The sequence below is a fragment of the Chinchilla lanigera genome, unplaced genomic scaffold (assembly GCF_000276665.1).
Source record: "Chinchilla lanigera isolate Chin_1 unplaced genomic scaffold, ChiLan1.0 scaffold00131, whole genome shotgun sequence".
Classification (NCBI taxonomy): Eukaryota; Metazoa; Chordata; class Mammalia; order Rodentia; family Chinchillidae; genus Chinchilla; species Chinchilla lanigera.
In genome coordinates, this window is record NW_004955532.1 from 649,785 (window position 1) to 676,751 (window position 26,967).

General features: G+C 63.8%; 2 protein-coding genes across 2 annotated transcripts in view; both read right to left on the bottom strand.

The window, feature by feature from the left end:
* Nucleotides 1-236, bottom strand: part of Ucn2 (urocortin 2) — a 1,176-nt gene extending 940 nt beyond the window's left edge. The window contains exon 1 of the mRNA XM_013507572.1: nt 13-236. Within this exon, the coding sequence (XP_013363026.1) occupies nt 13-168 (156 nt within the window). The 5' untranslated portion in view covers nt 169-236. The remainder of the gene's footprint in view (nt 1-12) is intronic.
* An 892-nt stretch (nt 237-1,128) lies between these two features.
* The window catches only part of Col7a1 (collagen, type VII, alpha 1), a 30,274-nt gene continuing 4,435 nt past the window's right edge, over nt 1,129-26,967 (bottom strand). The window contains exons 14-119 of the mRNA XM_013507646.1: nt 26,782-26,925; nt 26,566-26,691; nt 25,901-26,044; nt 25,169-25,288; nt 24,890-25,033; nt 24,426-24,551; nt 24,184-24,330; nt 23,869-23,991; nt 23,411-23,557; nt 23,057-23,191; nt 22,827-22,973; nt 22,613-22,749; nt 22,218-22,344; nt 21,991-22,137; nt 21,733-21,905; nt 21,603-21,638; nt 21,503-21,529; nt 21,368-21,412; nt 21,235-21,297; nt 20,739-20,810; nt 20,620-20,655; nt 20,434-20,469; nt 20,222-20,293; nt 20,065-20,115; nt 19,811-19,837; nt 19,676-19,729; nt 19,495-19,557; nt 19,348-19,407; nt 19,188-19,223; nt 18,948-18,992; nt 18,833-18,868; nt 18,492-18,536; nt 18,366-18,401; nt 18,212-18,247; nt 17,839-17,871; nt 17,636-17,689; nt 17,501-17,560; nt 17,374-17,409; nt 17,211-17,291; nt 17,086-17,121; nt 16,876-16,920; nt 16,592-16,663; nt 16,205-16,249; nt 15,957-15,983; nt 15,740-15,769; nt 15,534-15,614; nt 15,426-15,461; nt 15,315-15,350; nt 15,153-15,233; nt 14,778-14,813; nt 14,313-14,375; nt 14,186-14,230; nt 13,213-13,248; nt 13,106-13,141; nt 12,906-13,001; nt 12,768-12,803; nt 12,643-12,678; nt 12,493-12,540; nt 12,148-12,183; nt 11,932-12,054; nt 11,650-11,850; nt 11,519-11,554; nt 11,388-11,441; nt 11,147-11,215; nt 11,032-11,076; nt 10,860-10,922; nt 10,626-10,670; nt 10,312-10,347; nt 10,159-10,194; nt 9,969-10,013; nt 9,773-9,805; nt 9,634-9,696; nt 9,492-9,527; nt 9,327-9,407; nt 9,136-9,204; nt 8,968-9,003; nt 8,855-8,896; nt 8,643-8,687; nt 8,518-8,562; nt 7,941-7,976; nt 7,804-7,863; nt 7,560-7,667; nt 7,333-7,404; nt 7,129-7,164; nt 6,947-7,006; nt 6,793-6,837; nt 6,559-6,594; nt 6,431-6,466; nt 6,295-6,351; nt 6,077-6,148; nt 5,606-5,677; nt 5,356-5,391; nt 4,970-5,050; nt 4,716-4,769; nt 4,589-4,642; nt 4,451-4,513; nt 3,910-3,972; nt 3,699-3,815; nt 3,374-3,451; nt 3,223-3,276; nt 3,022-3,070; nt 2,400-2,432; nt 2,196-2,282; nt 1,948-2,040; nt 1,633-1,830; nt 1,129-1,451 (exon numbers count right to left, since the gene is read on the bottom strand). Of these exons, the coding sequence (XP_013363100.1) occupies nt 1,435-1,451; nt 1,633-1,830; nt 1,948-2,040; nt 2,196-2,282; nt 2,400-2,432; nt 3,022-3,070; nt 3,223-3,276; nt 3,374-3,451; nt 3,699-3,815; nt 3,910-3,972; nt 4,451-4,513; nt 4,589-4,642; nt 4,716-4,769; nt 4,970-5,050; nt 5,356-5,391; nt 5,606-5,677; nt 6,077-6,148; nt 6,295-6,351; nt 6,431-6,466; nt 6,559-6,594; nt 6,793-6,837; nt 6,947-7,006; nt 7,129-7,164; nt 7,333-7,404; nt 7,560-7,667; nt 7,804-7,863; nt 7,941-7,976; nt 8,518-8,562; nt 8,643-8,687; nt 8,855-8,896; nt 8,968-9,003; nt 9,136-9,204; nt 9,327-9,407; nt 9,492-9,527; nt 9,634-9,696; nt 9,773-9,805; nt 9,969-10,013; nt 10,159-10,194; nt 10,312-10,347; nt 10,626-10,670; nt 10,860-10,922; nt 11,032-11,076; nt 11,147-11,215; nt 11,388-11,441; nt 11,519-11,554; nt 11,650-11,850; nt 11,932-12,054; nt 12,148-12,183; nt 12,493-12,540; nt 12,643-12,678; nt 12,768-12,803; nt 12,906-13,001; nt 13,106-13,141; nt 13,213-13,248; nt 14,186-14,230; nt 14,313-14,375; nt 14,778-14,813; nt 15,153-15,233; nt 15,315-15,350; nt 15,426-15,461; nt 15,534-15,614; nt 15,740-15,769; nt 15,957-15,983; nt 16,205-16,249; nt 16,592-16,663; nt 16,876-16,920; nt 17,086-17,121; nt 17,211-17,291; nt 17,374-17,409; nt 17,501-17,560; nt 17,636-17,689; nt 17,839-17,871; nt 18,212-18,247; nt 18,366-18,401; nt 18,492-18,536; nt 18,833-18,868; nt 18,948-18,992; nt 19,188-19,223; nt 19,348-19,407; nt 19,495-19,557; nt 19,676-19,729; nt 19,811-19,837; nt 20,065-20,115; nt 20,222-20,293; nt 20,434-20,469; nt 20,620-20,655; nt 20,739-20,810; nt 21,235-21,297; nt 21,368-21,412; nt 21,503-21,529; nt 21,603-21,638; nt 21,733-21,905; nt 21,991-22,137; nt 22,218-22,344; nt 22,613-22,749; nt 22,827-22,973; nt 23,057-23,191; nt 23,411-23,557; nt 23,869-23,991; nt 24,184-24,330; nt 24,426-24,551; nt 24,890-25,033; nt 25,169-25,288; nt 25,901-26,044; nt 26,566-26,691; nt 26,782-26,925 (7,154 nt within the window). The 3' untranslated portion in view covers nt 1,129-1,434. The remainder of the gene's footprint in view (nt 1,452-1,632; nt 1,831-1,947; nt 2,041-2,195; nt 2,283-2,399; nt 2,433-3,021; nt 3,071-3,222; nt 3,277-3,373; nt 3,452-3,698; nt 3,816-3,909; nt 3,973-4,450; nt 4,514-4,588; nt 4,643-4,715; nt 4,770-4,969; nt 5,051-5,355; nt 5,392-5,605; nt 5,678-6,076; nt 6,149-6,294; nt 6,352-6,430; nt 6,467-6,558; nt 6,595-6,792; nt 6,838-6,946; nt 7,007-7,128; nt 7,165-7,332; nt 7,405-7,559; nt 7,668-7,803; nt 7,864-7,940; nt 7,977-8,517; nt 8,563-8,642; nt 8,688-8,854; nt 8,897-8,967; nt 9,004-9,135; nt 9,205-9,326; nt 9,408-9,491; nt 9,528-9,633; nt 9,697-9,772; nt 9,806-9,968; nt 10,014-10,158; nt 10,195-10,311; nt 10,348-10,625; nt 10,671-10,859; nt 10,923-11,031; nt 11,077-11,146; nt 11,216-11,387; nt 11,442-11,518; nt 11,555-11,649; nt 11,851-11,931; nt 12,055-12,147; nt 12,184-12,492; nt 12,541-12,642; nt 12,679-12,767; nt 12,804-12,905; nt 13,002-13,105; nt 13,142-13,212; nt 13,249-14,185; nt 14,231-14,312; nt 14,376-14,777; nt 14,814-15,152; nt 15,234-15,314; nt 15,351-15,425; nt 15,462-15,533; nt 15,615-15,739; nt 15,770-15,956; nt 15,984-16,204; nt 16,250-16,591; nt 16,664-16,875; nt 16,921-17,085; nt 17,122-17,210; nt 17,292-17,373; nt 17,410-17,500; nt 17,561-17,635; nt 17,690-17,838; nt 17,872-18,211; nt 18,248-18,365; nt 18,402-18,491; nt 18,537-18,832; nt 18,869-18,947; nt 18,993-19,187; nt 19,224-19,347; nt 19,408-19,494; nt 19,558-19,675; nt 19,730-19,810; nt 19,838-20,064; nt 20,116-20,221; nt 20,294-20,433; nt 20,470-20,619; nt 20,656-20,738; nt 20,811-21,234; nt 21,298-21,367; nt 21,413-21,502; nt 21,530-21,602; nt 21,639-21,732; nt 21,906-21,990; nt 22,138-22,217; nt 22,345-22,612; nt 22,750-22,826; nt 22,974-23,056; nt 23,192-23,410; nt 23,558-23,868; nt 23,992-24,183; nt 24,331-24,425; nt 24,552-24,889; nt 25,034-25,168; nt 25,289-25,900; nt 26,045-26,565; nt 26,692-26,781; nt 26,926-26,967) is intronic.

Here is a 26,967-nt window from a genome sequence, read left to right on the forward strand (position 1 = left end):
GGACAGGCCGGCGGTGGGCGCTGAGGGCCTCACTGAGGCCACAGGACAAGGAGTGGTCTGAGAACAGTTCTGAGGAAGGATCTGGGAAGCTGGGGAAGGGGTCACTGGGACAGCCAGAACCCTGGCCGACGTGAGGACCGTCAGCACCCACGGAGCCCACCTGGTCATCGTGGCGTCTGGCTGCAAGGAGAAAACACACCCAGGGCCAGGGTCTGATTAACGGTGATTTGTACAGATCCAGCTGGCAAGAGCAAAGAGAAGACAGGAGGAGATGGACAGAGAGAGAAAGAAGGACAGAGGAAGAGATGGGTGGAGAGGAAGATGGACAGAGGGAGGAAGAGATGGCAGAGAGAGAGAGATGGAGGGAGAGAGGAAGAGAGAGGGAGAGATAGAAGGCGAGAAGGAGAGAGCAGAATAGAGAGAAAGAGATGGAGGAGAGAGAGAGGGAGAGAGAGGAATAGGCAAGAAGAGATGGAGGAAGAGAAGGGGAGAGAGCAGAAAGAGGGGTGAGGATGAGCAGAGGGAGATGACAGACAGGGATGGCGCCAGAGCAAAGCAGGAATGTGGAGGAAGGAGAGACGCGGACAGCATTTCAGAGACAGACAGAATTATGGACAGAAAAGTTCAGAGACAGAAAAATACAGAATGATAAAAAGGAGACGGAATCCAGCTGGGCAGCTGGCCGCTGAAACAAGCAGCAGAGGCACGTCCTCGGGGCAGAGAGGGAACCGAAGACCCCAGAGCCCCAGGCTCACTCACCGCGGGTCGTACGCGGACGCCGGCCCACGCTGCTGTCTTCTCTGCGTGAAGTCGGGCGGCCGCCAGCTGAAGCTGTGCCACGGTCCAACCCTGCTCCTCCTCAAGGTCCACTCACCTCCCCCAGTCCCCGAGGCGGGAGCTGGGGCATATTTCAGGGCACGAGGCAGTCCCCCCCATGACTCAACCCCCCCCCGGGAACAGTGAGGGGGTGTCTCTCCTTTTTAGGGGGACAAGCTGGACACTGAGGGTCACAAGACAATGACCAGGGCCTGGCAGCAGGACTTCCACCCACGCAGAGTAACACCGACCCACCACCAGGGAATATCTCTCCCCCAGCACAAAGAGTCACACACGCAGAAAGTCACGAGAGCCTTTTAAAACAGCAGCTTTAATGCCCCCCGCAGATTCAGCACCATAGTATCACAGGCTTGGGTCAAGGGACCGTCAGACACTAGTCACATCTGCTCACTGCCCACAGCCGCCCCACCGTGAGTCATCCGCCACAATGGGAGTTTGTGTGTCCTAGACCCACAGGACCCAGCCACTGAAATAACGGACATGTACACCACGCTCACACGCACACCGCCTTCTTAGCACCAAGGGGAGGGGCCCCCGGGTCCTGCTGAGACCCCAGCCCCTCGAGGGGATGCTGAACACCAGCCCATCGCGGCGGCCTCAGCTCCTGGCAGCACCTGGGTGGGAAGGTCAGAAACTGCCTTTGGTCCTCTGTATTTCTGGGCGCAGTTCCTGGATCTGGGGATCTGTCCCAGGTCCTGCATCCGAGGGTGCTTCTCAGCCCGACCCTGCCCAAGGCCTCTGCCTCCGGACAGATCTGGGTGCCCAGGCCCCGCTGAGGTGGGCGTAGGCCCTTACCTGTTCTGGAGCTGTCGCCCGCTCGTGGTGAGCAGCGGCGCTCACAGGCCTCCCGGGTCCCAAAACGGTTGGCATTCCCGCCACAGCCACCATAGACAAAGGGGTGACAGGCCTCGGTGCCGCCAGGCACAGCCCGGTGGTACCAGCGCAGGGTGTAGGCCGTGCAGGAGCCCTCATCCAGCGGCAGGGAGCAGGGGTCTGGGGCCAATGGGGTCAGGTCAGCAGGTGGCGGGGGTCAGAGTGGGCCTGCGGGCGTCGGTGAAAGGCCAAGGACTGGCGCTACCCGAGCTCCTCTGGCCCAGGCCTCGTCCTCACCTTCACTGTCCCAGGGAGGCTCAGGGTCCTGGTATTCCTCCACGGAGTACTCGGAGTACTCGGAGAACTCGTCGTCCTCAGGGGGCACTTGGTCTGCGGGCAGGACAGGTGTGCTGTGAGGGGCGGCTGCCGGCCCCGGGACAGGTGGCAGCGCTGACCCCCCAGCCATGCACACAAGGTGCCCGTGCTCAGGCCCTCACGTGGACTCGCGCACGGCACATGCCAGTGCCAGGGCCCCGGGTCCTCACCCTCCTCTGTGTGGGAGACCCGCAGCACAGGCACCAGCCGGGGGCTCTGGGGACCAGCCGTGTCCGCAGCGTAACTGGGGAGGGGTCCTGGAGCACAGAGCAGGTGATGAGCTCCGGTGACGCACTGGGGCGCTCGGGGACAGCCACCCGGCCACCCCCTGCTGAGCAGCACGGCCCGAGTGCCCGGTATAAGAAACTACTCACGCGATCCGGATGCGATAAACTGGCCCTGGCAGGCTGCAGGGGGCAGAGAAGGGCAGAGGGCGATGGAGGAGCAGGTGAGAGACAGAGGCGCGCAGAGCACACGGCGGGTGGAGACGCCCAGAGGCAGCGGTGGAGACGGTGACAGAGACAACAGGACGGAGAGGACAGGGAGGAAGGTAGAGGGGCGCCAAGGAAGACCGGGGAAGAAGGGCAGACCGGACTGAGGAGGCGGGGCCCGCCGGCAGAGGCCAAGGACGCAGACGCAGACGGGGGCGGGTGAGCACAGGCAGCGACAAGGTTGCGAGCAGGGGTGGGACGAGGCCAGCTTCACTTCTGATGGCCCTGAGGTCACCGCGCCCCTCCCCGCCAGGCCCGGTGGCCCAGCTCCGCCCCGCCACGCCACGCACAGCCAGGCTAGGACGCTGCGCCACCTCGTCTGCCTGTGTGCCCCTCACCGAGAAGGCGTCTATCGACGCGTCTGTCCGGCAGCACAGGTATGCTGCGTAGCCAGCCCTCTCCTTGACGCCCGTCCCCCCAGGCTCTGGGGATCAGCAGGCCCCTCCCCAGTGGCTAAGAAGGAGTGGGATCGGGGTCCTGAGGGCACCCGGCTGGGCCCACTCACCGCAGTGCTGACTCATCTCCTGACGCACAAAGCCCCGAATGTCATCCTCCTAGAAACACAAGACCACACTGCCCAGGAAAGCCCATGAACCGCAGGAGTGACCGCCACCACGCGGGGCTCAAGCAGAGACCAGCTGGGCAGGGCCCAGGACACAGGCGTCAGGGCGCGAGAGGCAGGGCCCAGCCCCTGGACTTCACGCACCGTCATGGCAGGTTCTCCCTTCTCACCACGGGGGCCAGCAGGACCCGGACGCCCCTATGTGCAGCAGACAGGATCAGGCTGTGACCTCAGGTCTCGGGGACACCAGAGTCGCCCCAGTCTCTGAGCCCAAGTCCGGGAATATCCCACTCACCTGTTCCCCTCTGTCACCCGGGGTCCCGGGGGGCCCAGGGGCCCCCACCACACTCTGTCCAGGGGGACCTCGCTCACCCTGTCAGACAGAAGGACAAAGTGAGCAGGGTCAGTCAATGGCAATCAGAAGATAAGCACGTTGGGGATCACAGCTTCAGAGGCTGGAGCAAGGGGATTGGAGGACAGGCTGCAGGTCAGAAATCAGAGAGGCGGGGAGGACAGGGAGGCCCCGGGAGAGTGCTTGCTTCCACCCCCAGCGCTGCAAAAACAAAAATAAAAAAAGCAGTAGGGAAGTTGAAGGCCAGGAGTCAGAGTGGGACCCTTACCTTCTGCCCCTGAAGTCCTTCAGGGCCTTTAGGACCAACACTCCCAGGTGGCCCGGGGGGACCACTAGAGCCATCACTGCCCCTGGGCCCTGGGAAGCCCCCAATTCCTGGGGGCCCCTGAGGATAGATAGGACAGAGTCAGTGAGCACAGCCCCCAAAGATGAACCCACTCCCAAAGAACATGCTCACCACAGCCTCGAACCCAACTTACCCGCTCCCCTTTCTCACCCTGGTCCCCCTTGGGTCCTGACTGCCCATCAAAGCCTCGGTCACCCTGGGGACAGAAGGAGCGTGAGAGACCCCCTGCCCTGACCTCCCGACCCTCCCCTGAACACCTGGAGCCAATGCCCACCACCTTCCGTGATCCCGGTGACGCCAACCCTACCGCTACCCCCTGCCCTGGTGCACATAACCCCTGCGCCACCTTCCGCCCTTTCTGCGACCCCACCCACTCTGAAATCTCAAGACCACCCCACTTCGTCCCCCAGTAACCAGCCCTCCACAACCTTCCTTGACTCCAAGCCTTCCTGGCCTTCTGGGGTTATGTTTTGTATGTATGTTTTGTTTTTTGAGAGGTGTCAAGGTCTCGCTGTATAGTGCAGGATGGCCTTGAACTCACAGTGATCCTCCTGTTTCAGCCTCCCGAGACGGGGATTACAGGTGTGCCCCACCACGCCCGGCCTTCATGACCTTATAGTGACCTCTCCTGCCCCATCCTGACCCCCGCTATCCCCCTTCTTGAGAGACTGTACCTTGGGACCGATCAGGCCCTCTTTGCCAGGAGCCCCAGACTGGCCTGGCACACCAGGCTCCCCCTGGAGAAGAAAAAAAGCATGAGTTTGGCCCTGGCTCACCCACCCTATCCTGTCCCGGGGGTGCCCCATACTCACAGTCTCTCCTCTGCGTCCTGCCAGCCCAGGGCGGCCTGGGAGGCCAGCTTCTCCCTGCGGGCGTCGGGAGCAGGGTTGAGCCTCAGGTCCCAGCCCCGCGGCCCCCGCGGCCCCGCGGCCTCTGTACCTTGTCTCCCTTCTCTCCATCGAGTCCACAGGCTCCCTTCACGCCGCGCTCTCCCTGAGAGAGAAGAGCAGGTAATAGAGCCACCTCCGGGCACTTCCTCCTGGCAGCCCTCCACCCTAGAACCAACTCTCAATCAACTGCAGGTACTCCAGCCCCCGACCCAACAAGCACAGTCCTCCCTGGGCCGTACCATCCGGCCCATCCACGCCCCTCCCAGCCAGAAACGAAACACTAAAGCAGTTCTCCCTGCCCACCTTGATGCCCCGGGGGCCCGTGAAGCCAACATCTCCTTTGTCTCCTCGGAAACCAGGGACTCCATCTTTTCCTGGGGCTCCCTGGGGGGGTCAGGATGAGGTCAAGGGAGCTCAGTGAGGGATCAGAGGGACTCGCCCTGGACTGCAGGCAGGGACCATCAAGGGGGGACACAGGAGGGGCGAGGTTTGCCACAGGGACAAGGGGCACCAGGGGCACGGTCAGGATCATCAGGGGGTCACTGTGGAGGTGGCGGTCTCTGGGCAACAGGAGAACACCGCGGGATACTGGGTCACTAACAAAGTCAGAGGCTCCACGAGTGGGACCACCAGGAGGATGGGGTCGTGTGGGGGGAGGGGCCCCTGTCGGCGGGAAGAGGGCATCTTACCGGGTCCCCAGCAATCCCTGGAGCACCAGGCTCGCCCTGTGGGAATGCAGACTGGGGTGAGCCCTTCAGTGCGACGGGGCCCCAGGCTGGCCAAGCACATGGGAAGCTGCTTGGTGACCCCAGGCCAGGGCCCACAGGTCCTATGCAACCACCCGTACACCCAGAGCGAGGGAAGCAGGCACCCTCCGCACTCGGGGACAGCCAGGGTCAGGCGGGCATGAAGCATGGCCGGGCCTGGGGCAGGGCTCACCTTGGGTCCTGCAAGTCCTCGAACTCCCACTGGCCCGGCTGTGCCCTTCTCACCAGGCTCTCCCTTGGCACCCTGTGGGGGCAACCAGGAGAGGCCAGAATCAGGACCAGGCAGCCCTCCAAGGATGCCCGGCACCCGTGGCAGGGCAGAGCTCCTCGGGGCGCTCCCCCTGCATCCCGGGGCTCCTCCTCCCACCCGAGCCCAGGCAGGGTGGGGTGGTGCTGGGGTGCCCACAGCAGCTCACTGCTCACCCCAGGGCACCCCCAACAGCCAAGTGCCACAGTCCATGGAGCTCCCTTCCTGCCCTCCCTGGTGGGCCTTGCTCAAGCCCCATACTCTCAGCCTACACAAGCCCCTGCCCTCGGCCCCCAAGACAGCCCCTCCTGCCAGCCCTCCTGCCCACACACACTCGCTGTGGACTCCCCACAGCCTGCAGGGCCCTACGTGGAGAACCCGCCCTCCTCCCCGTACCTTGTCACCAGGGTTCCCACTGTCTCCCCGAGGTCCTTGGTCACCATCCAGGCCCCGAGGCCCTCGTTCACCCTGCAGCAGAGGTCAGAGTCAAGTGCTGGCAGACCCTCACCTTCCAGGAGGTGAGAGACTTGAGCTCTCAGACCCCCTGGCCAAGCCCCCCAGGAGCCCCTCCCACACCACGGGGACCCAGTCTGCCCATGAGCCAGACCCCTCACCGTGTCCCCCTTGGCACCACGCGGTCCTGGAGGCCCCTCAATCACAGCCGAGTCACCCTGAGGAGGTGAGGAGCGGTCGGAGGAGTCAGGAGCAACCCGGCCCCCTGCTCCTGCCCCACCCCACGCCCACACTCACCTTGTCACCCTTTAGCCCTGCGGCTCCAGCGTCACCCTGTGGAGTGGAAGAGTGTTGGGGGCTCTCGCCCAAGCCAGAGCCCCCAGGGCAAAGACCCGCCCCCACTCCCACGCGCGCCACCTTCTTACCTTTTGCCCTTGGTCCCCCCGGCTGCCTGGGGGCCCCTGTGTGAGAGAAAATGACTGAGCTACAGGAACGTGGGGCATTAGTGAGGAGCAGCTCAAGGGGCAGGGAAGACAGAACAGGACAGAGGGGAAGTAAGGGAGGCGGAAAGAAGAAGGGGCCGGGGCAGAATGCAGTGTCCCAAGGGCACAGGGGACACCGGCAGGGCCATCATTGGCACCTCCCCCAAAGGGACCTACCATGAGTCCTCGGGGCCCCTCCTGGCCAGGGTGGCCGTCTTCTCCCTGGATGGTTACATTAGGTCCCCTGCCTCAGAGGCTGCACATCTGAGGCAAGGCCTGCGATGAAGGAATCAGGGCCACGACTCCCCGGCATGGGAGAAGCCATACGTACCCGCACACCTGGCTCCCCACGTTCTCCTCGGGGCCCGGGCAGCCCTACTCCGGGGTCTCCCTGGGGAGCAGCAGGACATCAGGGATCAGTGATGGGAATCAGAGGGGAAAGAATGCCATGGGGGCTCAGGGGAGGGTGGAGGGTGACAGGGCACGGGAGAAAGCCAGCCGCACTGCACCAACCTTGTCTCCTTTGAGTCCCGAGGCCCCAGGCGCTCCCTGTGGGTCAGAGAGAGGTGGGAATCCTGTGAGCGCGCGTACACACACACACACACACACACACACACACGTGAGCGCGCACACACATGCACACGGTCTAGCAGCAGGGCCTCGTCCCGCCACACATCCTCCCGTGCAGACTTGGAGCATGGGGGCGCTTCTACTCACCGGTGACCCCGGCAGTCCAGGTGGCCCCACAGGGCCTGGGGCACCTTCTCTCCCTGGGAGTCCTGCCAAACCCTACAGGAAAATGAGTCAGGAGTGACTTGGAACCTTCCTCCTCCCTCCCCCAAGATTAGGACCCCCCGCTAGCACCTCAGCCCCTCCTCCTCACCCACTACCACAGTCGGAGAGCTTGAAGTCACCAAGCCCCCCATGCCGTTTCTACCCCTTACCCGCTCTCCGCCGGGACCTGGCTGGCCCGTCTCTCCTCGAGGGCCTGTCTGACCCGGGAACCCGACACTTCCAGGAGCCCCAGGGGAGCCGGGGGTGCCTGTCTCTCCCTGAAACGGAGACGGCAACAGGAGAAAAGGTCACTGTGAGATCCCTTCCCGCGGTGAGCCCCAGAACCCCCTCTTCTTCCACCTCCAAGGGCCAGCCCGCTGCTGCCCCAGGGCGGGTGGTGGGGTGTTGACTTACCTTTACCCCTGGAGGGCCAGTTGGCCCAGGGGGGCCTTGGACCCCAACTCCTGGGTCACCCTTTGAGGGAAAGAAGGGTTGTATGAGGTTCAGAGTCTCAGGACCATGTTCCCCAGCAGAAACCCTTCCAAATATACCTTGTGACCTTTCGGGCCAGGAGCCCCTTTGTGACCCTAAAAAAAAAAAAAAAAGCAAGCAGCGTTTGAAAAGGTAGGACTATGAACACTAAGGTGAGCCTTGGCCAAGACATACTCCCAGGGGAGCTCAGATATGATCCTGAGCCCGAGAAACTCAGACCCGTGACCAAGGCCAGGCTCGAGGGAGCTCAGACATGACACAGGTCTGTGTGCAGCCAGGCACAGTTATGGGCGCCTGGAACTCACGCAGGAGCACACATGTGGAGCTCGGAGGGGAACCGCCATGTCTGTTCCCAGAGAGCTCAGATGTGACCGCACGTGTTTTCAGACAGACAGAAGCAGGAGCCAGGGAAATTGCCCACACATGACCCAGGAGAGCAGACGGGAACGCACCAGTGTGGGCTCAGGTGCACGGGAGAACAGGAAGTCAGGCACACAGAAGGCACGCCGGGATCCCAGGCCCTCGGGGTGTGGAAGTCAAGAGCGTGTGACCCGCACGCGGGCCAAAGCGCCCCGAGAATGAGCTCCACAGCCACACTCCTCAGCCCAGCGCGGACCCCCCAGGCCCCAGACTCACATCCTCCCCGGGGTCTCCAGGCTCTCCTGCACGGCCAGCTTCACCCTGCACGGAAAGGGTGCTGAGGGGCTCTGGCCTTTCCCCCCTCGGCCCAGCACTCAGGCCAGGGGGCCGGGCCCACTCACCTTCTCGCCCCGCGGCCCCGGCAGTCCTCGGTCACCTTTGGGCCCCTGTAGCCAGAAGGGGCAGGAGGCAACACAGGCATCACACAGACGGATGAGACTCAGGAGGGTGCAGAGGCCAGGGGTCGGCGCGGGACGTATTAAGGGAGTTAAGGGTCGTGAGAGTTAGTGAACCATGAGCCAAAGGTCCCCGCGACTGGAGATGTCACACTCACCGGCTCACGCACCAGGTCTCCGGCCAGGTCTCCCGGGGCTCCCTGGGGGCGGAGAGGGGATCTTGGGATTCTCCACCCCACCCTCAGGCCTTCTCCCAGCCCGCACTTCTTACCTTCTCTCCCTTTGCTCCGGGAGGCCCGACCAGCACCTGTGGGGAACGCCAAGTGAGGGCCTGGCCCCTCCTCCCCGCTCCCACCAGGCCACCCCAGGGGGATTCGGAAACTGAGGCTTGGGGTGAAGCAGAGGAGCTGGTGCAGGCAGAGGTCGGCATCAAAGTCACCTGTCCAGGGGGTCCCACGGGTCCAGCCTCTCCTTTGGGTCCGACAGGGCCGGGCAGACCTGGCAGCCCCTGCAGCAGGGCAGTGTGAGGAGGTCAGAGCCTCCGCCCCACCCCATCCCAGGCGCCCCACTCCTCATGTACACCTGGGCACCATCTCCACACAGGCCCGCCGGCCTCCCCCAGACACGTACGGGCACACCAGGGCCTCCTCTGTCTCCGTCCTTCCCACTGGTTCCATCACGACCCGGGGCTCCTGGCTTCCCAGTCTCCCCCTGAAAGGGAAGAGCTCAGCCAGGACTTGCGAGCTGACCCCTGACCCCTAACCCTGCAGCCCAGCCCCTGACCTCAGGACTCACCACTTGTCCAGGCAAACCCGGTGCCCCCTGTGGACCCTGAGGGGGAATGGATACGAGTGACACAGGGCAAGGCGCACAGGACACAGAGAACACGGGGCCCTGGGGTAGTCACGGTGCCCCTGCAGCCGCCACGGTGACTCACCACGAGGCCTGAAGGGCCAGGGGGGCCAGGAAGTCCCACGGCTCCCACAGGTCCAGGCAGGCCCTGGAGGAGGAACACGTCAGGAGAGTGCCCACCCCGCCATCTCCCTGTGACCCTCCACCGAGAACCGGCCACTCACCCGTCCTGGGGGTCCCGTCTCTCCAGGCTCCCCCTGCAAAGGACCCGGAAACCTCAGGAGCCGAGTCCACATGCAGGGCTCCTGGTGCTTGGCCCCACTGCAGGCAGTGACCTCCCCGGAGGCTGGCGGACGTTGCTCTGGGTGTGAACAGGGCTCACCCGCTCCTCCGTCCGCACACCCCGCAGGCCTAACTCACCTTCAGGCCAGAAGCTCCCTGGGGCCCCACAGGGCCGGTGAGACCCTAGGAAGTGTCGAGGAGAGGACAGGGGTCAGCCTAGTCTGCTGGGCTCGGGGTTCCCAGAAACCAGGCCCGGCTCATCAGCAACGGCCAATGCCTGTCCTGCCCCCCACTGGGCCCCACGAGGCACTGCTCCCCTGTCACTTACTGGGGCACCAGGTGGTCCAGGGTCTCCGTGGCCACCCTGTTGGGGACAGTGTGATGAAGGAGGCCAGCCCCACCCGACCAGGAAGCGAGGCAGTCCTGCCCATAGCGCTGGGGCCCGGGGTGAGAGCCAAAGTGAGGGTCCCCAGGTACTCACCGCCGGGCCTGGGGCTCCCCTGGGGCCCTGCAATCCCTGCATGGGAAGGAGCTGATGAGCCTCAGTCTGGGCCTCCTGCATGTTGTTCCCACCTTCTGGAGCCCACTTGCACCCCCAGCCCCCAGTCCCGGTGACCATGTGCCGTGGGCTGCCCCTCAAGACGAGCGCACGTGGGCCACGGACACGGACACGGACACCACAGACAGCAAGCCTCTCACAGGCACCATGAGCCTGTGCGCAAAGGAACAGACACGCGTGCACGTGTACGCATGCACACACACAGCAGGGGCCCCGGAGCTGGGGCCACCACTCACCGGCTTCCCTTCAGGCCCAGCCACGCCACGCTCTCCCAGCAGACCCTGGAAAGGATAAGTCTAAGGCGGTGCTGCCCTTGTGCCCCAGTGCTAGCTTTTCCACACACACCGACCCTCTAGACAGCCGGATGCAGGACCCAGACAGTGCAGGGCAGCGCCGACTCCAGCCCCACGCATAGGAAAGCGTGGGAGAGCCACACCCACACGCAGGAGGCCCGCGGGACAAGGACTCACCGGACTGCCATCGAGACCCCGCTGTCCAGGCTCTCCCCTGTCTCCCTTGATGCCTGGCGCACCCTGCAAGCAGTCGTTGTGAGCTTCCCACCCCGCCCCGTGCCCACGGACACACGTACACCCATCCCCGCAGGCCCATGCAGGGGGGTTGTGGTGGGGTAGGAGGCCTCACCCTGTCTCCTTTCAGGCCTGGGTCACCATCTCTGCCTGGCTCACCCTGCGAGGGCAAGATGTCCAGTCAGGCCTGGGTCTCGTGGTGGGGAGCCCGTAGGCTGACCTACACTGACCTTCACGCCCTTGAGTCCAGGAGGTCCTTGTTCTCTAGCAAGTCCAGGACCTGGCTCCTCGATGGCCACCTACAAGCACAAGGCCCCAGGGACAGGTGAGTCTGTTACGGAGACCCCAGGAGCCCTCTAGCTCACGGGACCACAGAAGGCTATGGGGTCGGAGATGACACAGGTGGACTCGGGGTCATCAGTCTCAGTAGTCACAGCAGTGACAGGCCTCGGGTAGGGCTGGGGTGATCACCTTGGGACCAGGAGGGCCGGGGGGGCCGGGGAGGCCAGGAAGGCCGTCTCTGCCCTGCAGAAAAGAAGAGGGTGTGGCTACACCAGCACAGCCTCCAGGCAGCCCCTCCGTGTGCAGCCCGCTCCTCTCACCTGCTCTCCACGGTCTCCTTTCTCACCCCGCTCTCCCTGCAACGCAAACAGCAGAGCAGCCTGCGCTCACAGGGGCGTCCGAGCTCCCCAAGCGCCCCGCCCCTGGCCCGCCTGGCCAGCCCCAGGCTCACCCTCTCTCCTGGCCTCCCCGCCTCTCCCACAGCCCCAGCCTGGCCTGGGAGTCCAGGAATGCCAGGTTTTCCAGGCTCGCCGGCAAGGCCAGGAGGCCCAGAGGGGCCCCTCTCTGCAAGGGCCAGGCCAGGTGGCCCCTGGGGCCCGGGGTCTCCACGATCTCCCTTCAGGCCACGCTCTCCAGGAAAGCCGATGGGACCCTGCGGGAGCGGAAGAGCAAGTGCTGGTAGCTGTGCGCTGGTGCCCTCCACAGGCCACGTCCCGTCACAGCCACCGCTCACCTCTTTGCCTGGGGGACCCTGCTCGCCCGGGTCCCCCTTGGAGCCTCGACGCCGGTCTGGCACAGGCAGCAGGCTGCCAGAGCTCTCATCCCAGGTCTCCACGATCTCCCGCAGGACAGACGTCTGAGGCATAGCAAGGAGTCAGAGGGCAGAGACCGTAACTGCCGTGCCCACTCCCAAGCCCTCCCCGCGCCCACCCAGCCCTAAGTGACCTACTTTGATGCCAGCCGTTTCCAGCACCTGGGCCACGTTCTGGGGACAAGAGACTAGTCAGGGGTGCCCGCGGAAGAGAGGCCCCTGCCTCCTGGCCCATCTAACCCCAGAAAGAGACCTCTGTGCCCTCTGCCCACCCCTCAGCCGAGGCCCGGCTGGAGGCCATGGGGATTCCCCCCCTGGCATGTGCCCTTGTCCCAGTCCCCCTGAGTGTAGGCGACAGGAACCCGCTGAGACAGGGGACCCAGCGCAGCAGTCCTGAGGAGCCTCGTGTGAAGGAGAAGGGCTGAGAGGGGTCCCCACGGGCGTGCACGTGAACACAAGGGCCAGGTCCTGAGCTCAGCTCACCGCCACACTCCCAGGTTCTCCTCTGGGGCCACGTTCTCCAGGGAGGCCCTGGAGAGATCAAGACAGGCCGCTAGGACCCAGCAGGGCACGTGTATATGTAAATGTGGGTGCTACGGTTACCTAGGCAGGTAAAAAAGATCGGGGCCTTACCTGCTGTCCTTTCGATCCAGTCTCCCCACGGTCACCCTGAGAACAAGAACAATTAGGGGGAGAAAATGTCTCCCAACCCTGGCCAGCCCCAGGCTATAGCCCCTACCCAGCACACACACACTGACCTTGGGGCCCACGCTTCCGGGGACACCAGGAAAACCCTGAGATATGATAGAACACAAAGGGATCACACAGGATCACGGAATCCCAGGAGGGGACCCAGGAGATCACAACCAAGTCCCAGAACTGCCCTAGACACTCACCTGGCCAGGAGGGCCAACCTGCCCTGGAAGACCTGGAGGGCCCTGGAGTCCAGCGCTCCCAGGAGCTCCACGCTCACCCTTGGGGCCATCGTGACCCTGTGGAGGATGTAGCCAGGATCAGGACACCCCAGAGAAGAGTGGCACCGTATCTCACAAGGTCAGGATCAGGGGTCAGAGGATAAGGAAGGCACAGCACTCACTTCTCTCCCCGGGGCGCCTGAGTCTCCTTTCTCCCCCTAAGGAAGAGAAACGTTTTTCAGACAGGGCACAAACCAAGGGTAGCGCAAGCTCAGGGGCGGGGCTTTACCTTTCTCCCAGCTTCTCCGGGGTCACCAGGTTGTCCCTGGGGGCAGAAGACTCATATCAGCCTACACAGTCACTAGCGCCTGGCTTCAGTGAACTGTCTCAGCAGATCTCAGATGACCATGACCAAATGCCTGTGCCTCACTCCATGGCTGTGCGTGTCTTAGGGGTGATGCGTGCCCAGTCGGTGAGCTGCTACCTGTCCAGGGGCGTGTCTGGATGAGCCTGCTCCCCTCTGCATGGCCCTGCACATGGCCTCCTCTCTCTGGCTTCTAGGTGTAAGTCCACAGCCATGCATCTCCGGGTGGCTGAGTGCCCGTGTGTCTGGGGGTGTGCGTATCCGTGTGTCTGTGTGCTGTGGAGGTGCTGTGCACCTCAGTCTCTGCGCATATCTTGATCCATGACTGCGCATGGGCTCGTGCAGCTACACCCCGGTCTCCAGTGCCTTGGGAAGTGTGTGCCTTGGCATCTGTCTGCAGATCCGGTACGCTTCAGTGTGCATGGGGATCTGTACGTGAGTGACTGGTGGCAAAAAGGCATGTGTCAGCATGTCCCTGAGTGTGTCACACGGCACCGTCATGGATGCGCGTCTCAGCACAGGACCCATGCAGTCCCGGGCCCATATCTTAGCACACGTCTGAGGGAAGTGTTATGTATGGACGTACGTTCACACGTCGCTGAATGGGGCCACACGCCCCTGAATGGGGCCACACGCCCGCAAGTCTGCACTTCCCCACCTGTACCTGGAGGCCTGGGCCTGTGCTCGCGGCTGTGGGCTGTCTCAGCGTGGCTCAGCCCAGCTGGGCACAGGCCACGTCCGCTGTGTGTCTGCAAGGCTGCCTGCGTGCACACGTGGGACGCATCCGCCCGCGCGGGCGGGGTGTGCGGGTGTGAGTGCGGTGCTCTGTGTGTGGTCTGTGCTGGGCTGTAAGCGCGGCGTTCTGCGCCGGGTCTTGCCGCGGCTGCCCTGGACTTACGTTCTTCCCGTTCAGGCCGGGTTTGCCGTCCTCGCCGGGCTTTCCCTGTGGGAGCAGGCATTAGTCAGCTGTCGCCATTCAGGGTGGGCAGGAAGGGGCAGAAGGCAGCACGAAAGCCCGGACTCACCAGTGCCCCAGGGGGGCCGGGGGGGCCGGGGGGGCCGTGCTCTCCTCGGAAGCCTGGAAGCCCCTGGAAAAAGTTGTTGCTAGGATTGAGGGGGCCCCAGAGATATCTCTTGGGAACACCCTGTGGGCTGGGAGGACCCCCCAGTGATTCTCTTCCACTATAGAAACCCCCAAGATTGGGAGATCCCTCGGGATCCCCTGAGGCACAGATCCATGGGTTAAGGGGACCCCTGCTGAGACTCTCCAGGGAAAATTCTCCAGAACCTGGGGGGCCTCTTATGATCCCGAGGACAAAGGACTTTAGAAAGGGGGACTTTACTAAAACCAGCCAGCCAGAGGCCTGCAGCCCCGCCCATAGCCAGAGCAGGACGAACTGCCCTGCTCTGGTGGATACTGTGACGGTGATGGCCTGGCTGGGGTTCACAGGACCCCTCAGCCACCTCCACCCAGTGCTCCCCTCACTTACGTCTCTCCCTGGTTCCCCAGCTTTGCCAACAGCACCCTGAGGAAAGACTCAAAGTCAGGCTCGGGGGCCTGGGGCTCCAGCGCTGAAGGCACTCGCTCCCAGGACCCAAGACCAACAGCGGCAGCAGCATGTCCTTCCCAGGCCGGGTTCTGGGAGTGGACAGACCGCACGCCTGGCCCTGGGGCTCAGGACGGAGATGAGGCTGGGGTCTCCACCCGCCTCTGAGGGCTATAGGAAGGGAGCGAACGCAGTTGTTTTGTTTTTGTTTTTCTTCTGGTACCAGGAATCGAACTCACGACCTTGAGCTTGCCAGGCAGGCACTGTGCCGCTGAGCTACATCCCCAGCCCCACCCAAAGTTGATTACTACAACTCACAGGCTCCCCAGGCGGGCCGGGTGCCCCCGGTTTGCCGTCCTGCCCGCTCCGGCCATCCAGCCCAGCGGGGCCCCGGTCACCCTGAGGACAACAGAGCAGTCAGAGGCTGTGAAGATGAGCTGGGTGCGGGAGCCAGGCCCAGCGGAAACAATCCCATCTCACCTTTTCTCCTCCTGGGCCTCGGACACCCGGGTCTCCCTGGAGGGAAGAAGGCCGGACGAGAGGTCAGGGCAAGATGGGGCGTAGGCCGACGGGGCACAGGGCAGCACTCACCTGTGGGCCTGGCGGTCCTCGAAGCCCAGCAATGCCCTGAGGAAGAGGGAGGCCGGGTCAGAGCAGGTTTTCCCAGGCCCGCTTCCCCCGCAAGGCCAACCAACTCACCCTCTCCCCAGAGGCTCCAGGGGGGCCAGGGTCACCCTTGGGTCCTCGAGGACCCTCCTGTCCACGCTCGCCAGGCTCCCCCTATGCAGAGACAGGCTTGCTAAGAACACAATGCCGGAGCCCTGAGCATGCTCGAGGCAGGACCTGCTGTGCAGGGTACCGGGTCCTTCCCAGCCCGGCACTCACTCCGCCCGCAGGCCCAGTACCTTCTCTCTGACTCCAGGCCCCGTGTCCACCTGTGGGGAGCACCAGAGAAGAATGCTGCAGTGACGGGGATGGCTGGTGAGCGGAGATGGGGTCAGTGCGGGGCTACAAGGGTCACTGGAGGTGTGGGGGGCACAGCAGTGGGAAGGGTGAGGCACGCAGGGTGGTGTCAGCAGAGGGTGAAGGAGGCGACAGGGCCAGATCCCGTTCAACACTTACCAGTCGTCCGGGGAGTCCTGGGGGGCCCTGGGAAAGGAAAGGATCCAGTCAACCCGAGCCCTGAGGTCCCAGGACATGGTCAGGTTTGCCTCAGGCTCAACTCTGCCCCTAAATCCCACGCAGCACCCAGGGCCATCTCTGAGAAGGCAGGCCGGGCCGGGATGGCCGGTTGTGCAGACGCTGACCGGCACGGGCCGCAGCACTGGGGAGCTCTCCTTCCTGCCTGAGCCCGGGCCAGCCCCACTCACCGGCTCCCCACGGTCACCCTTTGGTCCAGACGGTCCAGGGCTGCCCTGCAGAAAGTCAGGGGTCAGGATCACTCAAGGCAGGGAGCAGGTTGGGGACGCTTTAGAAGTACATGGGGACTCAGGGCTGGGGATTTAGCTCAGCGGCACAGCGCCTGCCTGGCAAGCGCAAGGTAGTGAGTTCGATTCCCAGTACCGGGAAAAAAAAAAAAAAGAAGTACATGGGGACTCCTGGGGTCCTGGCGGTCTTTGTGGTGAAAGGGTCACAGAAGGGGAAACTGAGAAGGCCAGCGCTCAGGTTGGGGGCGGCAGGACCAGGGCTACGAATTAGAGGACTGGGGAGTTGAGGTTGGTTGTGTTCAGGAGTAAGGGGTCAAGGTCGGGACTCACATTTCGCCCATCCTCTCCAGGGTCTCCGGGGTCTCCCTTCTCACCCACAGGCCCCGGGGCTCCAGGCACCCCCTAAGAAGAGCATCTGGTCTGAGACAGACCCTCCCAGCATTCTGCAGCTTTCTCAAAAACACCTAGACTGCCATTTGCCCCACAATCCACGCCAGGGTTTCCCACAGCCCCACCCCTCCCTGCAGCGTCGCCCACCCCTCCCTCCTTCCGCACCTCTGTCACCTCCGTGCCCCAGCGCTTCCACCACCGCCCTCCCTCCGGCCCACACTCACCCGAAGGCCTCGCTCTCCCGCCTTCCCAGGCAGCCCTGGGTCGCCCTGGAGATAGACAGAACCGTCACACTGTACAGGTGAGCCAGGGTCTACCTCACTCAAGGAATGGGGGCACCAGCTGGACAGGAGGCAGAGGACGGACTGGATGACCCGGTGGGGGTCACAGCTTAGGGGTAAAGGGTCAGAAGCCACAGCGGGGAGAAGCCTTACCGGGAGACCCTCGCCACCTTTCTCTCCAACTTCACCCTGTGAGACATGAGACTCAGCCCTGGCTCCCGACCCCCAGCCGTGCCAGGCCCCTACTCCCCTGTCTCCCACGACTCCCCCACTCGTACCTCTCGTCCTCGGGGGCCAACCGGTCCGGAAGGGCCGGGCCGCCCGGGGTCTCCCTTCTCTCCGGGAGGCCCTAAGTCACCCTACGGGGGAGACAGGAATGAGGTGACACAGAATATATGCAGCCTTTGAAAGGCAGTGTCACCCAAGGTCACAGATACTCACTGGGGGTCCTGCTCTGCCAGTGAGGCCCACGGGACCCTGAAGGGGTAAGAAGGGGAACAGGGCTTAGTCACGGCTCCCAGATACCACTTTTCCTTCTGCCAAGACCCCCACCTCCACATGCACTAACCCGCTCTCCACGGTCTCCCTTGGGGCCAGGATCTCCAGGCATAGCCAGCCCAGGCGGGCCCTGTGGGTGGAAGGACAGAAGTCAGACGGGCAAAGCCTTCACAGGCCCCACCCCTAACACCTTCCCTTCACTCACCGGTCCGCCTTTGACGCCGGCAGCTCCTCTGGGCCCAGGAGGCCCCATCTCTCCCTGAAGGTGACAAAAACAGCAGTGCTGGTACCCAGTTCCAGGCACAACCGCAAGCCGGAAATCACGCGGCAACCCCGCGACGCTCAGGTCGGCCCAGCAGCCGCCCATCACCTTGACCTCACCCTGTAACAACCTCTCACCACGCGTACCTTCTCTCCTTTGACTCCAGCACCAGCAGGTGTCTGAAAACAAACACGTCAGACCCAGCTTGGCCCCATCTGGGGACCAGAGGACCAGAGCTTGACTGGGACAGCAGTTACGTGGAGCTGGAGGTCACAGAGCTCAGCCCCTGCTCAGCCACGGAGGGTTGCCACAGAGGTGGGTGAAGGATACAGAAGATGAGCTAGCACAAAGCCCGTGACTACTATGGCTGTTGCAGGGTCAGAAGGTCACAGCCAGGAGCCTGGGGCAGCTTACAGCACAAAAAGGGTCACAGAGGGCGGCGCCTGCCCAGAGTCCCACGGCTGCGGGGTCACCACCTGGAGCAGTGGTTCACAGGCCTCCCATCCTCCACTCACTCACCACCACTGCAGGGTCCCCAGGACGACCAGGTTCTCCCTGTAGAAAGAAGACAGGGGCAGGAACAGGTCAGAGACCCTCCCAGGAAGCCCAGGTCCCAGCGTCCCACCTGCCACATCCCTACGACCAAGCAGTATGTCCCCCACCCACGACCCACCTTCTCTCCTCGGCGGCCGGCAGGTCCTTGTGGCCCCTGTATGCAGATAGAGCGTGAGCCCAGGAAAAGCGGGGCGGGGGGCACATACAAAAGCCCCACTCCTGGCCCTGCCAGTCACAGACTCACTTCAGGACCCCTGGCTCCAGGATGTCCGGCAGCCCCAGGTGGCCCCTGGGGAAAAGAAGTACAAGTGCCACTCCAGGTGGGTAGGAGGCTACGGGCAAAGGGGGGAGGGGCAGGAATGGGGTAGCTGGACAGAGGCAGTGGCGGCCAGGACTTAGACTGGTACCACGTCAGCTCAGCAGGGTCAGACAGTGAGAGCTGGAGGCCAGGCAGAAGCCTGGTCAGCAGGAACGGAGTGACATGAGGATGCAGGGGGAGGACCAGTGGGTATCAAGGGCAAAGCCAGGGCCGGGAGTGGACACAGAGCCCACCGGCAGCTGGCACCGGTGTGCTCACGGGCTTACCTGGGGTCCCGCTGGGCCAGGGAGTCCCCGTTCACCCTGACAGGACAGAAGAGGTCAGAGCGGAGTGTGGCTGCAGATTCTCCTGGTCCCCGAGAGCGCCCCGGACCGCACTTACCTTTGCTCCAGTCTCACCCAGGGCTCCTGTGAGCCCCCGGTCACCCTGAGAAGAGACAGGATAGGAGAGAGGCCTTACCCAGTGAGCCCCAAACAGGGTGTCTCAAACTCCAGCAGCCCCAGTGAACCCACCGCCCCTGGCCCGGGCAGAATCTTTACCCCCTGACCTCCCATCCTCCCCTAATATGATGGGGGTCCCAGAACGTCACCCCTCACATCTGGTCCCACAGCTATCACTCACTTTGGGGCCAGTGATTCCAGGAGGTCCCCGAAGACCCTGGAAGGGATGCACTGGGAGTTCAGAGGCACAGGTTTGGGCGTGCAGAGGGGCAGGGGTTGGTGGTCGAGGGTGGGAACTGGAACTATGCCCACCACCTTCGGAACCCTGGCCTCTAACTTACCGGTTCGCCCGGGGGGCCAGATCGTCCGGGGAGGCCGGGGCTTCCATCTTCACAGTCACCCTGAAGGAGAAGGTGGGAAGATCCAGGGGATGCCCTGCCCCCGGCACCCTGCTCCAGAACAGGGACATCAAGAGGTGGGTGTCCTACCTTTTCCCCTTTCTCTCCAGAGGGGCCAACTGGGCCTTGGGGCCCAGGGCTTCCAGGAAGACCCTAGAAGAAAGGGAGGGGACGTGAGAGCTAAGAGCTGTGAAGCCCAGCACCCTGATGCTGCCCCGGTAGAGCCCCCTGACCCTGCCCACCCCCGGAGAACTTTCTCTGAGTTCCTCACCGGCAGCCCAGGCTCCCCAGAAGCAGGGCCACCAATCCGCGGTCCAGGCGGGCCCTGGGAGAGAACAGCAGCTCAGGGGACGGCCCGGGGGCTCTGACTCCGAGCCGCCCGCTGCATCCCTTCACCCTCACTTACCCGTTCCCCACGATCGCCTTTGTCGCCCTGAAAGACAGATCAGGATCCTGTGACCCTGGACAGACCCCCTGCCCCAAGGTACAAAAAGGACGAGGTTCGTGGGTCAAATTGGAGTGTAAGGATCATAGGGGAACTGAGGAGCTCTGAAAGGGGTGCGGGTCTCAAGATCAGAGCAGGGCAGTGTGGGTCCCAGTGGGGTCACCAGATCTCTGAGTCACATGGAGGTTGAGACCCATATGGGGTCCTGATGTTACCTTTACAGTTGTGCCAGGAAGCCCTGGGGGGCCGCGAGGTCCAGGGGGGCCCTGATGGAGGAGACGAAGGATAAGGTGCAACCCCACAGACCTTGCCCTCGCCCCTCCATCCGTCTCCCAGCACGCGTCACCAGCCCCGACGCACCCTGGGACTTACTGAAGGTCCAGGGTCCCCTTTTCTGCCAGGAAGCCCTGGTCCCCAGTCTCCAGTGACACGCCCGGGCTCGCCCTGCAGGGGCAGAGAGCACCATTACAGGAGTCAGGGTGGGAGACCCCAAAGTGCCCCAGCACGCCTCAGGCCTTGCCCAGGGTCTGGCTCAAGGCAACCCTGTCCCTACCTGGCACAGCCCCCCGACAAACTTCACCTACCGGCTCCCCCTTCGGGCCTCGAGGTCCTTGCTCTCCCTAAGGACAAAGCAGAACAGAAGGAGGCGCTCAGGCTCAGGTGAGTCTCAGAATGGGCTCCACAGGCCAACACCCTCCTGCCCCACACTCCCCACACTGTAGGAAAACCCTGGGAAGGTACTAGGACGGTAAAGAAGGAAAGGTACCCACCGGTTCCCCACGAGGGCCGGGCAGCCCTGGGGCGCCCTGCAAATGGAGGACAGAGTTAGAAGCACCCCACCCACTCAAGGACTCGTCCCCCGACGATGTACAAGGTAAGGCTTCCTCACCTTCAGACCAGGGGTCCCAGGAGTCCCAGGATGACCAGGGATGCCTGGAGCCCCATCCACTCCAGGAAAGCCCTAAGGAGGCAAAGAGGTCAGGGCAGGAAGGGAACCCCACCCCAGTGGCCTGGTTGTCTGGAAGAGACTACCCCATCCACCAGGAGCTCCTGTCCCACAGGCCAAGTGTCGTCAGGCAGAGAAGCGGCCCCTCCCCGGTGAATGGACCTCAATTCCAGGCACACGGCCGAGGTGAGACAAAGGGCCCTCCTGCCTCCGGGACCTGGCACGGCCACCCAGACTGTCTAAGGGATCTTGTTGCCCCGTGGCACCCCCGCTTCAGAGCCGCCCCCCGGTCCTCTGGCGTGGCTTATAATCTCTGCCCAGGCTTCTGAGAACCTCTGTGACCCTCTGTGGTTCAGCTCCGCTTCCTCCTCCTTCCCCCTACACCCCCTGAGAACGCCGGAAGGACGGCCCAGGCCAGGCACGACAGCGTCTCACTTACCCTGTCGCCCTTGGCAACAGCACGCCCAGGGGGACCCTGGGGACCAGGAGCGCCAGCCCTGCCCTGAGAGAGCAGAGCAGGTAAGGAGGCGGACAGCCAGTCAGGGCAGGGCCAGGCACAGGGAGGCACTCACCGGGAGACCAGGGGCGCCGGGGGGCCCAGCTCGTCCTTCCGGGCCCTGGGAAGGAAACCCGTGAGCATCACGCCGCCCGCGGCCCGGCCCGCTGAGCCCGGCCCACTCCACACCCGCACAGGCTCGCCCACTCACCGCCTCTCCAGGCTCGCCCTTCTGGCCCTGGGGAGAGACACCGCAGTGAGGCTGGAGAGGCGGTCGGGGGCCACGCCCGCACCCCCTTTGCTCCACTCACCTTTGGACAATGCACGGAGCAAGGTCCCGGCTGGGGCTGCAGACAGGAGGTCTCTTTGAGCCACGCAGAGCTACCAGGGGCCCGGGTTCCCTCCTCTCCACCCCTAGCCCCCCAGAGGCTGCTTCCAAACCTGAACGGCCACGGCTGCCTGACACAGGGCTGCTGCCAGGTCACCGGCTGCCCGGTGCAGGCTTGGGCCATCGTCCACGGCGAAGAAATTCTGGAGAGGGTCTGTGCCCGGCACCAAGCGACGCAGCTGCTCGGGGTCGGCTCCCGCCAAGCCCAGCACCATCACCTTGAGCCCTACGGAGGGGTCAGCAGCGTGCAAGGCAGCTCCACCGAGCTCACCCCGACTCCCAGGCCCCAGCCCCGCCGCCCATTTGCTCACCAGCAGACTGGGCCTCGCGGATCGGGCTGGATACGTCCCCTCTCAGCGGCTCATCCACCAGCAGGACCATCACCCCTGGTACTTGCTGACGGCGCCCAGGAGCATCAGGTACCAAGAGCTGTCTGTGAGCTACAACCACAGCCGCGCCTGAGAGGAAGGGCGTGTCAGAGCCGGGACACCGGCCCCGCATGGGGAAGCCCCCAGGCCACACCCACCGCAGTTCTCACCTAGATTGTTCCCGCTTGGGTCTGCGTAGGAGATGCCACGGATCTTCTGCAAGATGACGCCCAGGTCGTGGGAACTATTCAGTGGGAACAGTGGTGAGGCCCGGTGACTGTACGACAGCAGGCCAACCTGGGGCGGGGAGACACAGACCACTGGGCGCGTGACAGAGCAGGGCTGAGGGTGCCCAGGGGCCGCAGAAACGGAAATGGGCGCCGGTGTGACTAAACCTGAGCTGCTTATCAGGGGTCGGCCGTGATGGGAGGAGAGGCAAGAGGGTCTGCCGCTTGGAGAGAGGGGGAGAACGCCTGACTTATGGTGGGGTAGCGACAAGGCTGGTGTGGGACCTGGGGTGGGCAGGGGCGCGGAGAGATAGGGTCTTGCTGCCTCTGGGCCAAACCTGGGCGGCCTGAGGCCCAAGGGGCCCAAGTGCAGACACCAGGCGCTCCAGGACCCGCCTCACAGCCTCCGCACGGTGAGCGCTGTCCTGAGTGGTGTGCAGCAGGAAGACCACGTCCACCAGGCCGTGAGGACACACTGCGGGAAGTAGCCAAGTTGCTGCTGGCCGCCCCGTCCACCTGCGGCCTAGCCTTCTGCCACTGTGCCCTCCTTACCTGGGCTCTGCGTGACAGAGGCCTCAGGGCCCCGTCCACCCGCCTGGACGGGCGTCAGGGAGAAGACGTAGGGGACCCCAGGCTGTAGCCCTGTCACCCTCTGGGAGCTCAAGCTCCCTGGAAGTGTCTGTGGGGTCCCAGGCACATCTGCAGAGAACAGGACTTGGTTAAACAAGAGGACCTCTGTGGAGCCCCCGCTGTGAGCCCACCCCAAACTGGCTCCTCCTCACCCCAGCTAGTGCCGCTCAGTGGCCGCCAAGTCAGGACGTAGTTGGATGCCCCAGACACCGGGCTCCAGGCCAGAGTGACTGAGTCGACTGAGGTGTCCACCACACGAAGTTCAGGGCTTGACACACGAGGCGACCCTGAAAGAGGAGTCAGGGAGCAGGGGTCAGAGGCTGTGTCCTGAGAACCCGAGGGAGAGAGAGCTGAGATCCAGGGCAGGCTCAGCATGAGGGGTGCTGGCATGACCCCGGAGTCACAGGAATCGGGGGCAGGAGTCACTTGAATCTGGCGTGCAGGAAATCGCGACAGGTCATCCGTCGGGGAGGAGCACGCCAAGCAGGTGGGCCCACTGCACTCACCCGTGTACGCAGTCACCTCCGCGGGAGGCCCTTCCCCCGCCGGCCCCAGGACGCTCAGCCACACTTGGTACCGCGTGTCTGGCTCCAGCCCGTCCAGGTGGTAGCTGCTGAGCTCAGGCCCCAGGAACTGGGACTGCTCCTGACCACCTAGGGCAAGTCGGGGGTGAGGGCCAGAGGCAGGTGGGCAGGCACCGCCGCATCGCTGACGGCCTGCCCATCTCACAACCCCCACGGCCCTCACCGCCTCTCCATCCAGTCCCCACTCTGACTGGTCGCCCTCATTCTAGGTGACTAACCCATGCCCACTTCACTGACCCTACCCATTCGCTCTCGGTGACCTCAGAGATCCCACCACCCAACTGAGCTCACCTGCTGAGTGCCCAGGACAGGGCTGAGCCGACCACGCCCACCTCCGCCCCGACCCCGCCGCCCGAGCCTCCCACTCGGACACTGCTCACCCTCGGGTCGCCAGCGCAGCCGGAAGCCGCGCGCCCCGGACACCGGCTCCCAGCGCAGCCTCAGAGAATGTGCCCCACGCTGCACCACACGAAGTGTCTCCAGGATGCTGGGCGCCTCGGGCGCTGGAGAGAGCACGGGAGTCTGGGCCCCACCTGACCCCACACACGCATCTCCGCAGCCAGCCCTTCTGCCTGTCCCAGGCTCCCTCCTTCTCTTCGCAGACCTGGCCCCACAGGCCCAGCCTCAATCCCCGGTCCCTCTTCCAACCGCACGCCCCCTTCCCTCCCTTCCCCTCCAAGCCCCGGTCCGCCTACGCGTGGTGACGACAATGGAGACAGGGGCGCCTTCCCGGTCCCCGACTAGAGCAGTCACTCCCACTGAGTAGCTGATGCCACCTTCCAGGCCCCGTATCTCCGCAGAGTCGGTGTTTCCTGGGACGATCTGGTGTCTGGTGGGGCCACCTGGCCAGGCGAGCAAAGAGCCACCTGTCAGCGTGGGTGGCTCACCGGAGGGCAGCCCCAGCCAAGAAGGGCAGAGTGCAGTCAGGGAGCCAGACCTTCACTCCTGCCCCAAGCCAGTCTGTAGGCTGTAGCTCCAGGGACCCCGACCCAGGTCACCCGCAGGACATCGCTGGACGCATTGAGGATCTGCAGCTCGGACACAGTGCCCACCGGCTCGGGGGCTATGGACAGAGGGGAGATGAGGGACTGGGGTGTCTGGGTATCCGGCAGAGAGAAGTCGGTGGCCGTGCAGGCCGGCAGGGTCAAAGCAGGGGCATCTGGAGGTTAGGTGCGGTCCGTGCGGACGGCACGGCAAGAGGGAGGTCAGCGTTAGACTGGGTGGTGGGGGGCAGCCATGAGTTCTCTGTGGGCGGAAACTCAGCCAACAGGGGTGGTTTGGCGGGGAATGGCGGTCACTGAACAGCAACGACCTGGGCAGGTGGAGCAGACAGAAATGCACAGCAGGGCGGGGCGGGCCAGCCCATGAGGCGTGGCTAGCCGCTGGCCGGGGTCCACTCACCAGTCCTCACAACCACAGAAGCAGGGGCTCCTTCCACACCAGCCACATGGGCCCTCACGTGCACCGTATATTCCGTGTCCGGCTCCAGCCCGTCTAGGTCAGCCACTGCGGCCTCCCCAGACACCAGCTGAGATTGCTCTGGACCTGGGGGCAGAGATGGACGCAGCTCCAAGACCAGCCAGACCCCGCCCACAGTGTCCTATCCAGACCCCCCCGAAACGCCGGTCCCCTTCCTCCCCGACCTGCCTCCCGCAACCCTCCCAGAGCCCTGGTCCCCACCGCGTCCTGAGTGCCAGGAAACCCTGTATCCTGTGGCGCCAGGAACCCCGGTCCAAGCAATGGTGACGGACGAGCTCCCGGCCTGAGTCACACGGACGGTCTTCACCGGGCCCAGGGGGTCTGAGGAGAGAGGCCACGGGGAGTCTGACGGGGTCAGGCAGGGTCTGAGGGGAAGTGGCCCTGTCATCCGATAGAGGAGGGTACGGGAGTCTAATGGGCGGGATCTGAGAGCGGACCAGACGGGGGGCTCTGACAGAAGGGACCGTGGGCATCTGTGTGGCTGGGGACAGGGGTCTCAGACAGCAGGTCTGGCAGGTGGGGTGGTCTGATGGAGGCACGCGGGGGTCCAGCAAAGAGAAAGTTCAAGTCTAAGAAGAGAGCTGGGCCCCTGAAAAAAGGGGGTCTGCGGGATGAGGGAATCCGAGGCCAGAGACAGTGGGGTTCTCTGAGGAAAGGCAGGGAGGTGAAGAAGGAGGGGCTACAGGGAGGCACCGGGGCGGAGGGGGAAGCGGTGGGAATGTGGAGGGGGAAGCAGTGGGAATGTGGAGGGGGAAGCAGTGGGAATGTGGAGGGGGAAGCAGTGGGAATGTGGAGGGGGAAGCAGTGGGAATGCGGAGGGGGAAGCGGTGGGAATGTGGAGGGGGACAAACTCTGGGGAGAAGGGCCTGAGGGAGGGCCTGGAGTCTGCAGAGGCACTGGAGGCAGAAGCAAGGGACAGGCGCAGGCCCTGACCCGTTTTCGCCACCACGAGCCCAGGGGGGCCCTCTTCTCTCCCTCGAAGCGCCGACACCGCCACCTGGTAGGACGTTCCAGGCTGCAGCCCCAGGAGGTCTGTGGCGGTAGAGTCTGGAGGCACCGTCCGGCTCGACTCAGGACCTAGGGTCAGAGGGGAATGGTGGCTGCCTACCCCTCAGTCCCACACTCTTTTATTTTATTTCATTTTATCATTTTATTTTATTTTTTTACTGTGGTTTTCTTTTTCTTTTTTTGGTACCAGGAATCGAATTCAGGACCTTGTGCTTACCAGGTAGGCACTTGTGCTGCTGAGCTATATTCCGGCCCTATTTTATTCTTTATTTTTATTTTATTTATTTATTTGAGACAGGGTCTCGCTCTGCAGTTCAGGCTGGCCTTGAGCTCACTTTATAGCCCAGGATGGTCTCGAACTCACAAAGATCCTCCTGCCTCAGCCTCCTGAGTGCTAGGATTACAGGCATGTGCCACCACGCCTGGCCCTATTTTATTTTTTAAAAACACGATCTCGCTGTGTAGTTCAGGCTGGCCTTGAACTCACGACGCTCCTCCTGCCTCAGCTTCCCAAGTGCTGAGATCACAGGAGCGTGCCCCCACACTGTGACTGCTCCCCTCAGCAGTCCTCCCGCACACCCCACACTGACCGCTGCCTGTCCTCCAGCTAATCCGAAATCCACTGGCTCCAGGAATGGGGCTCCAGGTCACTCTCACTCGGGTTGCATCTGACAGCACGACCCGAAGCACTGGGGCAGCAAGGGGCGCTTCTGATTCTAAGGGTCAAAGGCAGACAGGAGCCCAGGATCAGCACCAGGGCGGGACTGAGTCCATCAGCTGTCCCCCAAGCTTTCTGCAGTGCTCACCTCGGCGGACAGTGAGGACGCTGGCGCCGCCCTCCCGGGGGCCCATGCGAGCAGACACCCGCACAGTATAGCTAAGCCCTGCCCGCACGTCATCCAAGTCGAACGCAGTCTGGCTGCCGGGAAGCACCAGGGTCCGCTCAACCCCTAGGCAGAAGGTGGGATCGGCAGATAGGGTCAGCGGGGACA